At 38.7% G+C, this 13,913-nt stretch overlaps 1 protein-coding gene across 50 annotated transcripts in view; it reads right to left on the bottom strand.

Moving 5' to 3' along the window:
• Positions 1 to 539: 539 nt before the first annotated feature.
• Positions 540 to 13,913, bottom strand: part of CTPS2 (CTP synthase 2) — a 76,445-nt gene continuing 63,071 nt past the window's right edge. For 48 of the 50 annotated variants that reach the window (XM_068919309.1, XM_068919263.1, XM_068919208.1 and 45 more), the window contains 4 exons: positions 13,560 to 13,656; positions 10,101 to 10,245; positions 3,807 to 3,917; positions 540 to 2,097 (listed from right to left, as the gene is read on the bottom strand). In XM_068919309.1, coding sequence (XP_068775410.1) covers positions 3,848 to 3,917; positions 10,101 to 10,245; positions 13,560 to 13,656 — 312 coding nt within the window. In that variant the 3' untranslated portion in view covers positions 540 to 2,097; positions 3,807 to 3,847. Of the gene's footprint in view, positions 2,098 to 2,181; positions 2,269 to 3,806; positions 3,918 to 10,100; positions 10,246 to 13,559; positions 13,657 to 13,913 lie in introns of those variants that run through there. The other 2 variants (XM_068919417.1, XM_068919428.1) reach the window with 2 other exon arrangements.

Genomic DNA, 13,913 nt, shown 5'->3' with positions numbered 1-13,913 from the left:
AAAAGCAAGCAGCTCAAACCTTGGAGGAGCAGTTATTTGAAAAGAGGAAGATACTGAACACTGAAGTGCACCTTTTCTCATTCCTTGCCTTGCATAGGAGTGAAAGGATATAGGAATCAGTTTTGGAAATGACAAGCTGCTGCCTCTGTCCATTCAGCTTGGAGAGGGATCCTTTGTGGCAGTGATGTTTTTGATCTCCCGGACTGAGTCGTTTTAGCTGCACAGCTAGCAGAAAGAGGGTTGGTAAAGGCCCTGGGAGATTAAGGTGCTGTTTGTAACTGTGTGTCTTTCTTGCCTCTGTATTTTGGATAAATCACAACTTCTCTGTAACACAGCTATGCAGAATCAATGTTACTTTTTTCTGGGATACTAAAAGTCTTAATTCCTGCTGTTTCATTTTGATGAGCCAGGAACATATGAATCAGATAAACAGAAGTGGCCACAATTATAGACAACACAATCGGAACGTGACTGAATGGAAAACTTTCTCCCTGACTCCACAGTTCACAACTGGCATCATGACTCTTTAACACAGTATCTAAAGACTTCTGAATAACAAAATTTAATATATTTGAAAATATATTTGAACATTACAGACAATCTTAGGAAATGTTTCACCTTTTACAAACCAGCGGCCAGTGTCTCTCATTGACACAAAGACATACAGTGATACCAATTCCATTAACACCTGCTGTTTCTAAGGCACACATTTGCAAATCACTTCAGAAAAACACTGCTATAGAAGCATAGTTTATATTTGATCACCATTTAAGTTTCTTTTAGTGAACAGAGAAATCGGCTGTACAGTCTGAGATTTTCTAAGGCAATGCAAACTTACTGTTCTACAGACACGTAAAGGGGACAAGGCGCATTTTATTTTTGTACAGATATTTACTTTTTGACCAATCAAAAAAGTCACTTTGCCTAAAAACAAACTGAAAGATAAAGCTCAAATTTCAGAAATTTTCTTTTTAGGAAATGGTGCCTCAGACATTTGGGGCCTGTCATACAGCTAAGGTCCAGACTCTGTGACAGATCTGTTGATGCCATACTGCTGGTGGGATCCAACCCCATACACAGTACAACACCTTTCTCCTCCTCCTGTCTCAGTGATTCCAGGCTGCAGTTCCAGCTTTGCAGGATGGCCTCCAATTGTCAGAATACGGAGCAGCTCATGACTTCTGAATTAAAATACACTGTTCTGAGCCCCCTGGAGTGGTCAATGGATGAGGGAGAGCAAGGATGAACTTTAATCCATCTTTACACTTATTTATTGACATTAGTTGTGTGTCGTAAGGCTGAACCTCAGATTATGCTCCAGATTTAAGACTGGTTCTTCTATAACTTTCACACAAGTGTACAGATTGCATTGAGCATATTTACTTTCCCTCTTACAATACAAAATACAAATACAAAAATGCCTTCTAATATCACTTCTGTAATTTGATAGGTCAGAATTATGTTTAGTATTATCAGACTTTTAGGGGAACTGGAGCAAATACTTCAACCTTTGTAAAGTGAAACACTTAAGAAGCAAAGTGAAAAGACATGCATATTCAACATCAGTTACTATAATCACAAGGGGCTGAAGGAGAGTAACATAATTTCTCATTTGCACATGAACAGCAAAAAAGTAAAAAAAAAATATATACACAACAAGCTTAATATGGAAACAAACCTGAGACAATTCTCTACAGTTCATGGATAAGACAACCTTCTCTTAAACTTTTTACTGCATTCCCTCCTTATTCACAAGAATGAATGTATTTCATTTTACTGTTCTAAGGCTAACTGAAAGCAAACAATCCTTCAAATCAGAAATCAAAAATAGCTGTGAGCTAGTGAACTAAGACATATTCACCTGAGATCATTCTGAAATATATGACATGATCAATAACAATTAACAGCTAAGACAAAAAGTCATTTATATCATTTTAAAGAGAAACAGCATTCATACAGAAGAGTTTTTGCTACGGGACAATAAAATTGTCTTTTTAATGAGATTTTTTTGAAAATAGCATGAGGAAAATTCTACGAGGAGGTTAAGCAGCTTACTCTTCCACTTTCTTCTATCCAATATTGTCTCGTTCCAACTTTCTAAAACATAAAAAGAGAGGGGACGGAAGAAGGAAAGGAAAAAAAAATAATGATTACAAAAATTCCTTCTGTAACTTAGCTTACCTCATATTTACATCAGTTTCAAATCTGATGATGACTGACTTCTTGGAAGTAACTCTATGGTAAATACTCCGAGTAGGTGCATTTTATCTAGGTCAAAGAGCATAAAGCAAAAACACAAAACTAAATATAGTCTACCTGTGCATACAGCTCTGATTACTGGGTAGAATTATCCTTAAAATACAAATAAATGAGCCAATGCTTACTTCTACAATGTTTATTCTTGCAATTGCTTATTTAACCCTTTCTAGAGTAACTCTGCTGAATACAACTGGTACCCATGAATAATACCTTCAAAAAACTTAGCCTGACTATCGATAACTACGTTAAAGCATCACAAAAGTGCATTTATCAAGCACTGAAAAATTCACAATTGCAACGGTAAAAAGCAAATTGCCATTCATACATTCCACTGAGGAAAGCCAACGGGGCTGTCATGAACTAGATGTCAGCCTCACAAAACACAGCCAAAGTGATGTACGGAGATGGCAAGGATCTGCGCAAAAGGAAAAAGTGAAAAGGAGCATTTTGCCTCTTTATTTACTGGTCATTCTTAAGAGATGCATCTGTATTGTATCTGAATGCACCAGATCCATGGAATTACTTAACACCTCTCCATTCTCATGATTTGGGGACTTATTATTATCCTTTTTAACATGGGGTGCATGAGAGAGAAGAAACCAATTAAGATTCACAGAAGAAACCTTTGCTGTGGCTAAGGACAAAACTCAGATTTCTACCATCCCAGGTCAGTATTTTAATCATGAGACCATCGGATGGAGACGCATCATTCATATGCAGCCTTAATTACCTGTTTGGCACATCTGTTTAGCGACTACACCATGTGAAGGGAATGAAATTAGAGTAGGGGAAAGCTGTGTCCTGCATACAGAAGTGCTCAGAAATACTGCAAAGCGTGAATGTACACATGGATCAGGGTACCACACCAGCCGCAACCCTGATGAATCAGCATAGGGAAAATAAAGTAAGACTGAGATTCAGATCAAGAGCCTACAGAGGTCAGGTAGCTCAAAGTAAACATTATCTCCAAACTAAAAGGAAATCTATGGCTACCATCTTTACAGGTGGAAAAAAAAAAAAAAAAACTAACCCTAGAAGGAACATCACTTTAGCAAAGCCTACAGCCAACTAAGCTACAATGCTATAAAACCTGTTTGCTTCTCAATGCAGATTAAATCCAATTATTTGTTGTGAGGTGCCTTTGTTACAATAATGCATCAAATGCAACCATACCAGAATATTAAGGCAAAAATAAAGTCACGTCAGTATGATGTACTCAATGATCGAAACATGCAAATTAAAGTAACCAAAAAAGAAAGCACAATTTTTGAATGTACTTTCATTGTATCCTGAAACACTAAAATAGCTTGATTTTGTACAGCATCTTACATATAAGCTGTATCCAAAACAGTTAGCAGACTTTAATAATACAATTGCAGACTTAAGCAGCAGAAGAGGATAATAATTTAGTGCTGGAGGCAAGGAAGAAAAGATAAACCCTCAGACGGGATTTGAAACAAAAGGCAGAATCAAGATAATTCTGTCTCTTGTTGTAAGTCAAGAAGAAATAAATGTCATAAAGCCGTACCAAAATGATCCCAGTTTACCTCAATAGCATCATCCATTTCTATGATCTTATACAATCATTTCAGCTTGTTTCTGAATTAGGAAACTCTTTCTCTGGAGAATTGTCATCACTGAGGTCACTATAGCTGTCACTGTTAAAAGAAATACATTGGTGAGAAGGGTCTAAAACAGTTTTTTTACTTCAAGCCCTCCAACCCAGATGATGCATATGACAAACACTTTCCTCAAATGCAATCTATTTCCAGAAAATTACTTTAAGCTCATGATCCAATTTGATATTTTAGAAGGTCTTCCTCAGTAGGAACGGGCTTAAGTTCGTGGTCTAGGAACTAATGAGAAACAATAATCCACCACATAAATGTATGAGTATGTATAGAGTATGTTCAATACTCTTTTGCTTGGATACTGTATGTTAGTTCTACAGTTTGGCGTTGCTATGTGCCTGCAACCGCGATTAACAGCATGGAGAATAGCAGCTGTTCAGCATAAGACTAAAAGGAATTTCTCATTTATGAAAAAAAATGACCATTTTAACCAAATAAAAGTTTAGGACAACTGTAGCTTTCTGTACTCAGAAAGCTTCAATTTATATTTAAATTACAATTCATGCTCTTCCGGAGTCAGAACATAAATCACCTCCATTGCACCAAGCAACATCCTGACAGTCTTCTCTGAAGTTTTATCCCCTTCAGCTATTTCCTGAGACAAATACACTATTTTCCACAGGACAGAAACTGCCATGCAAGTGATCATTTTGTAAGTGGCTAGAACAAGAAAACAGTGAAGGACAGGAAACACCATAGTGACTGAAAGAAAGAACCATTCACAAACCACGTTCACAGTAAGCTGGACAGGGCCTTGTGCAGCCTGTGGCCAGTGATGTCTATCAGGTCTCTAGCTTTATCTTAACTCTTCTAAATGACAAACTGCACCTCTTCAGAGGAATCCTCAGCTTCAATCTCCTCCCACCCCACTCCATCTCTACAGTCTGTTTTCCAGATATTTGAATCTCCCAAGATCAGAAATCAGCTAAGCGAGCCCAGGGAACTGACAAGTGCATCTGAGCAGCAATAATTCTGGTCAGTTCTGTGACACTCCAGAGAGCAGGGTTCAGATAACAGAGCAGACCCAGGCATCTCAGACTTCATTTGTGTGGGTATGCCAGTGCCAGCCTTGGGCGCCAACACTACGCCAGCTGCTGCATGCCTCTGTCTTGTCACACCCCACTCTCTTATCACAGACTTCAACTCCATCCAACAGGACCTGAACCATGTAAGTGTCCCCACCTCTGGCCATGGCCATCCGTGGCCATTCCACTGGGACATCAAGCATACAACCAGTTCCCCATTCTTGCAGAATGTGACCCACCTGCTCCTATCCTCTAGGTTGATCTGCAGTGACTGCCTACTGTGTAATGTTTCAGGAGGAACTATGTAACACCACGGCTAGAGATCTTTGATCTGAACGGTAATTTAGAATAATGAACAAATCGCACCCAGCTATACTGGTGCTTTTTCCTGAGCGCTGCCTTTCAGCTTGAATCTCACCCTCTTCTCTTCGCAGAAGAATAACTGAAGATTAAGTAAAAACACAGCTATTTTAAAAGAGGGGGACAGTGTAAGTGGCACCAATAGCCATCTCACTTAAATTCTACCTCTGAGTGCTAAGAAAGCTTCCCATGACTACAGCACATCACTGTAGCAAATTCTGTACAAGACAAAGTTGATATTCCAAATATTTTAATATCTATTAAGACTTTACCTAAGGCATTCTGCACTTTCTGTGCATTACATACATGTTGTTAACGCTGCTCTTGTAAAGAGCGGATCATGTCAGGCTAACCAGGAATGCTCAATTTGATCATTTCACCAGCTGGCAAACAATTACAGAGCTCAAGTGAGGAAAGTGTTGTTAACAGTATGATCAAGCATGCCAGATGCACACACACGCACACAATATCACTGATACTGTACTTACTTCTTTCTGAAAGTACCCATGGAAACATGGAATAAAAATTCAGCATTATTAAAACAGCTTTGCATTTTCACATCACAGCAAAATAGCAAAAATTGTCCATAGAACACAGAATAAAATTACTGATTGCACTGAGTTGTACAGTCTCACTCCAGCTCTGGTTTAGGCCCAAAGCCTTCAGAGAACTGAGTGTTGCACTACACTTTTACTTTTTATGGACTCTGCTGCCCAATGACATTCAGAGCGTAAAAACGTCTGCCATAGCTCCCTATACAACATAGTAGGGGAAAGGGGAAATAGATGCCTAAGTAAAAATGCTCAAGGACCAAAGAAGTGAGCTGAGAACTGCCCAGCTTCATTTCTTGAGGGCAGTCGGGCATTGCTCTCCACCCTGTACACTCATCACCACTCCTCCCCTCCTCAGTAAGGTATGGATTTTGGAGTCACTATGGGTGACTGGAGACAGTCACCCATAGTAGCAATCACACAATGCTGGATGCTTCAGTCATTTCATTGACCTATTCACTCCCACTTTTCAGGCTTGTTCCCAGTTTGCGTTAAGTTGAAGGTCATTTAATTAGCCATTAGTCCAGAGGTTAAAACATTAACTGGGGAAGGGAAAAGGTGGGGATCAGCCTGGTTCTTGTTTCCCACTCTGCCCAATGCAGCACAATGTTTGACTCCACATCGCAGACAAGGGCTCTTGCCACTATGCTCTTGGCCATTTTGCAGTAGCATTCTCACAGTCTGCCCTTTTTTGGAGCTGCTCTGCTAGGCATGAGTCAGTTTAGGACAAAAGGAAACATGGGATGGGACAGACACACAGAATTCCTCCTTTTTCTCACCCACCCACTGCCCTAGCACAGAGTGCAGGAGCAGGCCACAATGGCCAGAAAGGCAGAGGAAGTACCTCAGTGACAGGTTCTTGGGGCTCTCAAGGCTTCGTCTGCTTGAATGAGAGCTCCAAGCACCCCCAGAAGCTGTAGCATCATGATAACAAGAGGAACTTAGGCTTCAAGGAAACCTGAACTCCTTCAAGAGCTAAGCAGCTGCTGGTGAACTTGACAGCAAAGAGGAACTCATGAATCATGTTAGATCTGGGCCTGGGTGCTTTAGCGTCAAATCAATAATGATGTCAAATCTGTAAGATTTACTATTCAACTGGAAAAAAATTTGAAAAAAAACTCCAGGTAGTATTAACCACAAAAGAGTCATCACCTCTCTTAGGAATGAATGTGTACTTCCTTCCAAATTTCACTGAGCTGCTGCACAGATATTAAACATAAAAATCAAATGGATATTTTGTGCTCACGACTGCTAATATTATGTATGGTGTATAAATCTTATTTAAATGTACCAGCTGCAAAAGTGGTGGGGGGGGAAAAAAAAAAAAAAATCAAATAAGCCTGGCTCTTCGTTTATGAAATTCTTTTTCACACTGAATCCTCAACTGAAAAAATATGCTTACATTTCCTTTAGCAAGTTTTCTCTCAGTGTGTGTACAAATTAATTAATGAATATATTGAGCACGATCCTGACACTCACTTCATCGGGTTTGTAACTGTTTTGGTAATCCCGGACTCCCACAGCAAAAAGGAACTAGTGAGCAGCTGTAAGGCCTCTATAGCAGTTTTATTCCATCTCTCTTTCATTGGATCTGGAGTATAAGTATACAGCCAAGAGGAAAAAACAACAAAACCCAGAGTATGTGGTGTCATTGCACCTCGTCAGTCAGTCTTCAAGACTGTCACCTAACAGCACACAGACTTTTGGTCACTTTGACCAATATTTAATCTAACTGTAGTAAACAGAAATATATTCACTGCGAAGTGAAATAACAGCTAGTACAAGAGTTGCAGCATGATATTTCCAAAGTAGAGCAAAGAAAACATTTTCTGTTGAGGTATTAAATGATGGGGTTTTGTTTTGTTTTAAGGTTTGCTCACCCCAGTCTTCTCAGGACATAAGGCAAGAAAAAGAACATCCCCCTGCATGTGCTCAAATATTACCAAACTCATGTCCGCGCCAGGCCTCTTTATTCTACTGAAAGAGGTATTGATGTACCCCTGCTATCCATCAATCAGTCTAACACATGCAGAAGGCAGCAAGATGAGAAGATTTCATATCAGTATTATACAGAAGTCAGTTGATAGCTGGGGACATGTGGCTCGAAGCTGGAATGCATCACCTCAGCAACCACTCTCAGCTGCAAAGATACTAGAATTAAGAGTCAAGATCAATTTTAAATCAGTATTTCTCAAACAGTTGCCCAAAAGCACTGAACTGCCTGCTTTAACTGTTTTTATTAAGAAACATGGGCCACTGTGAAATGGATACTCCTTGAAAATTCTGTTTGTTTCATTTGGAAAATCTTCATCAGTGTTCCCATGTACTCTTTAAAAATAAGATTATTTGACACAGTTTCAGAAGGGTTTTTTTTTTTTTGTCCTTTTTTAACATATAATTGAGAAAAAGGCCTTCTTCCAGAGATGTAAACAAATTAAACAACTGTTGTTATGGTAATACTATTCCCTGCAAAGGCAGGAGCTAAGGTAAGTGCAGTTTTTCCCCAGTGCAAGTTGAAAAGAAATGTAACTACAGTTAATATAGACTGTGGCTGTTAAAAAAAAATAAATTTGTAATAGCTTTCTAGAACCTCTCAAAAAAACCTATCAATTATATTATTTATTCCCCCACAAAGAAAGCTGAATTATAATTATTATAAATATTCATTAGTTAATTAAATGTATTTTTATATGTGGTTTTTGGCTAAGAATTTTCTTCTTTGCTAAATGTTCAAGCGTGGAAGGGAGTTTGTTGTATGCACATGAAGGAAAAATGTTGGATATACGCTTCTTTGGATTAAGATATAATCAATAAAAAGTGCGTGTAGCACATTCAGTAACTATTGACTTCAAGTCAAGGTGAGAAAACACTTCTGCTGTATTGCTGAAGGTTTTAATTATAAATTAGCAGGAGACATGCAGATCACTAGTTCAAAGTAAGTAATTCTTTAACTCAGAGAAACAAATAGGTATACGGATGGGAGGAAGAGATAGGAGAAAGCATACTGGGAACCAGAAGACAATGAGCTGTGAGACAGAAAGCACCCACAAGAGAGGAAATGCCTGAAGATCACTGGGCCTGAAGACTCACCTCTTTTCAAGCACCAAAAAAATATGACCCGTGTAAAGTACTGGCACACATTTTAAAAGGTAGATAATGTTATGGCCACCAATAACAATGACAGCCAGGCTAAGGTAACGGTATATTTTAATCTTATGCTATAAAACAAGCCGTAGTTTGCAGAAGTCAGAAAGGCATTCTCTCTGTATGTACATCACTGTGCAATTGGCAAACATGAAAAGAGATGAAGTGCACTTCTGAAAGATGACTGGTTACCACAAGGAGCAGGGTACCAAAATAAATTGACCTGGTCTGGCTTGGCTGTTTTCCTTTCCTACTGTAACTTGAGTACAATTTCTATTTCTCTCTCAAGAAAAAGAGGTCATTTTAAAAACAGAACACAACAGTCAAAGAAAATAGACTTAGTGAGTTTAATGCTTTATTTACAAGAATAGAGCTGCGTATGTTCTGTATTATATTTAGTCATTCTGTGGCTTTTTAATTGTTATTTTATCCTAGCTTCCCTCCAATCTCTTTATTAGTATCACTACTGTAATGAAATGGCACCTTTGATTAATAGGATCATTAAAAACAAGAATGAGTTAACACAGGTTGAAAAGCATTGCCACCTTCAATAAACACACCAAGAACTTGCTGTCCAAGGCAACAGCAATGAAGGATTTTAGGTTGACTGAACCATACGCGTTATTCTAGATCCAAACATTTCTGTTAAGTTTAAAGGATACCCCAGCTGCTTTGTTTCTGGCCCTTGTCTGCTAGACAGTATTAATTACCTGGCTACTGTAAAATAAAATTGGTGTTTTCTGTTTTGTTGCTACAATTATTCAAATACAAGTACACAAGAATTTCACTTAATTGCTTGATCCTTGTGAAACTATCGCTAATAAAAGTTAATACAGGAGACCAGAATGCTAAATTAACTTTACTTGAGTTTTCTAAGGTTTTTTTACTTCCTTTTGGTTAGAAGATACGATTCTGGCTTTAGCCCTTTCAGCCTCTGAAAAGGAAGAAGTCAGGGATTGTGCTCACTACTCCCAGATACTTTTAAACCACGATTTATGTTAGGCGTACAAAGGAACAAATCAATAGATGAAGAACTCCCTTTCCTTTTCTGGACTTTTGAAGTGATGGAAGGGAAAATCCCTCTGAAAATGCTACTGTGAAACTACAAGCAAATAAATAAGAAAAGTTACCTTGGAGACAATTTGCATCCACGTTGCAAATATGCACTGAGCGTCCCAGTTGCTGCAAGCAACAGTCCAAGGTATGGAGGTGAAGGTTTCATGGGCCTTGAGGAAAACTCTGGGTGGAACTGGACTCCCACGAAATATGGGTGATCTAAGAGACAGATGTCAGGAAGTTTAATGAAAGTTTCATCCAAGAGTCTAGAAATCAGATCAATATATGTGAATTTAAGGTGGGGAGGGGGACCTGAACTTTCTTTAATGAAAAGGAACAAACTGAAACTGGCAAGAGAGGCAGAAGGCTAGTAAAGCAAATTAAAGCAAAATCATCTCGTGATTCGATCTTAATCTGTACAATCATATGATTAAAGGCTGAATAATAAAACTGTACAATAGCGCAGGCATGCAAGGGGAAAAAAGCAAAGGCTGCATAGGCAACCTTAATTCTGCCATTTCTCATACTATTTTCATAAAGTGTGTTAGTATCCAATATAGATCTATGTATGCATATTCATAACATGCACATATGCACATCTGAAGAAAAAACGGAACAGTTCCTAAAGGACTAAGCATTACCATACAGCAACTATGTACACGTTAGCAGATAAACACAGAAGTAACACACAGAGAAAACTCGGAAAAACAAGGTTCAAATACTGAAGCCTGGAAGGGCTATCCCACTCCTGCTATTGAAATGCAGCCACGTCATACAGTCCCACTCACAGAGGTCAAAGCCCTGCCTTAAACCCCCCCAGGCTTTTTGTTCTCACTGGAAAGCTATTCAGATACTCTGCCCTCTTGCTTAGAAACCTTTTCCTAACTCACAGTCAACTTATATCCATTCCTTATGGCGCCCTTCTCTCCTGCTGTTTGTCCGCTGTGTTTAAGGATGACAATGATATCATCATTCAGCTCTGTTAGCTAAGCTAAATGAGCCATGCTGCTTTGTCTTCTCTTACATCTTTAGCTCTCTGAATCTCCAACCCTCAGAGCACCTCTTCACTACTACTGCTTTTGCTTTCCTCCTTTCTTCTTTGGAAGGATAATCAAGGAACAATGTTTTGGTACTCTGCCATGCTGTGCACCTGTTCCTTCTTTGAATATCATTTTAATGGAGCTAACATTAACCACTTCTAGAGACAGGACGTTGGACTAAATTAACCACAGATCTCTTCTGGTTTGACAGTTTCCAAAACAATCCTAAACATTCAAGGAATATCTCTGTAACACAGAATACGAGATAACAAGAAAGCAGGTGGTTTTTTCTATGAAGATAATGAATATAATCTACTACATTCTTATTCCCCCTGCTGCTATTTCTTAAAAAGAACCTGGGTTCTGAATTTACCCTGTAACGTCTTTGTCCCTGTCAGGAAATTTAGTTCTTTAAAGCAGCAAAACAAGACAATGACAAAGCATCAAATAGATCCAGCGTGGACATTTTGCTAAAAGCTTTGCCAAAGCTATCTGATGTACTGTATTTCTGTGCTTCCGCTCCACTGTGCCCTCTTCCCTATGAGGATTGTTTTTCCTCAGGAATCAGTCTCCTTGCAGCCCATTGTGAAATAATTCCAGGTTTTACTGCTGCTTTTATTCTTTTCACAGTAACATGCAATTTAAAAATCCTGCCTGATTTATTTCGCTATGCTCTCTATACAAGTTGTTCCATGCAGAGCAGATGAAACAGCCTCCTAAACCGTTCACCAGCATGTGTAACAGAGGCATGCTCTCAGGAACAAACTAAACAAAGATCACCATGACAATTAATATAAATTCAGCTGTATTCTTTGGTCTCAGTTTATTCTCTGTGTTGCAGTTGTTGAAATGAAAAGTAGATGCCTGAATTCAAACTCTTGTTCATCAAAATTACCACACTGCTCTTCAACATGCCGTGGAGTATAAAATTACTTATCAGGAACATAATGTCAGAAATAGCACTCTATACTATGACAACGCACTCTTACAATAAATTTCTGCCTCTGTGCATGGAGTTTAGCTAAGACAATGCCAGTTACGGGTCATTTAAAAAACAAAAAATCTTGTTACATAGCCTGTGCATTCTGCTGCCTACTCTCCATCTAGCCAACAGTGACTTAAAAGAAAGGGTTCAAGCAAAACCAGAATGACGTTTAATAGCTGTTCTATGTAGACATTCAACAACCAAATAAGCAGTATAGCTCTTCTTTATTTCAGAAGTTCATAAGAAAGACAGCAAGCTTTACTTGGTAAAGTAGTACAAGTCTACCAAATTTCCACATCATTTCAAAAGCTCATCTATCTGAATCACTTATGTGAAAGAAAGGAGTTAGCTTTCTATAGGATTTTCATCCTTGGCTTGTTTCTGTGATTCTAAAGGGGAGTAGGGGAGAAAGGATTCACAAACTGATTGAGTTCGTTAAGGGACACTGGGAGGTCTCTAGTCCCACCTTCTGCTTAAAGCAGGGCCAGCTTCAAAGTTAAATCAGGTTGCTCTTGGTTTTGCAAATTTCAGGTTTTGAATATTCACAACAATGTAGATTTCACAACCTCTTTGGGCAATGTATTCCAGTGATGTTTTATACTTTCAGTATACGCATTCATATATACTTTATATACTCAAGTAAATTGGACACCCAGACTAGATGGCTTGGAGGGTGCTGAGGGAGCTGGCCGATGTCCTTGTGAAGCTGTTCTCTACCTTTAAAACATTATGGCAATCAGGAGAGGTAACCCTAATAACAACAAAAGGCAGCTGTCACACCCATCTTCAAGAAGAAGGATCTAAGAAACTGCAGGCCTAACCTCAGTTCATGGAAAGATTATGAAATAAATCCTTCAAGTCACGTCCAGGCTTATGAAGGACAGGAAGGCAAATGGGTGTAGCCAGCCTGGGAACAATCAATGCATGGAAAACGGAAGAGCAGCGGCCCCCCGTTATTTTAACTTTAGCAAAGCTTTTGATACGGTTTCCTAGTAGCCAAGTTAGGACGTATGGTCTAGATAGGTAGATCACAAGGTCGGTTAAAAACTAGTTGGACTGCTCTGTTCAAAGAGTAGTGGTGAGCCGTCCAACCAACAACATACTTGGAGATGCTCAAAACTTGGCAGAACACGGCTCTGAACAACCTGATCTGTTTTTGAAAGTGGCCTTGTATTAAGCAGGGGGTTGGACTAGATTACCTTCTGAATTATTCTGTGATAATATATGACTATATGATGCCACTGAACGAAAATTATGATCTTTTGGAAAAGCACCATATGTCTCTTGATAATCACACACTCTCATAGTCCTGGAGGAGAATTGTAAGACACTGGCTCCTAAAATATTCTAAATCTTCATCTATTGTAAGGTGTAAGTGCACTCAACAGTACTCAACAGCACCCTGGCTGTTGAGACAGCTCAGAGTTGTCTACATGTCATTTAATTACCTATAGTTTGCATAGTTTTCACAGGTGCATAAAGTGTATCTAAACAAGCAAGACACTCACTTTCCAGTTCAATAATTTCCATTCTGTTCCCCTCCGTATCATGGCCAACAAATTTCAAACCTTTCTCTTCAAAGCAGCGAATCAGTTCTGGGTTCACCTGAAATATCAAAAAAAAAAAAAAAAAAACACACAACATTGTGGTTCTACTTATTTCTTGATTAACAAGTAGTAGTAGTTCAGCTGTAATGCTTTTAATAATATCTGAGAAGGAAAAGAATTGGGAAGAGTTGGGAATTATTGCTTTCTTGTTTTAACAACTCTGGTTAATTTGTAAAAGCGAGCATTCTTTCTTAATTTGAGATGAATCAGTATTTAAAAAACTTAAAATAAATACGTACAAAATACTAAATCCAG

This window comes from Struthio camelus, chromosome 1, assembly GCF_040807025.1.
Source record: "Struthio camelus isolate bStrCam1 chromosome 1, bStrCam1.hap1, whole genome shotgun sequence".
NCBI classification, from domain to species: Eukaryota; Metazoa; Chordata; class Aves; order Struthioniformes; family Struthionidae; genus Struthio; species Struthio camelus.
The sequence above is the reverse complement of the archived record's forward strand: the minus strand, read 5'-3'. Positions and strand labels throughout refer to the sequence as shown.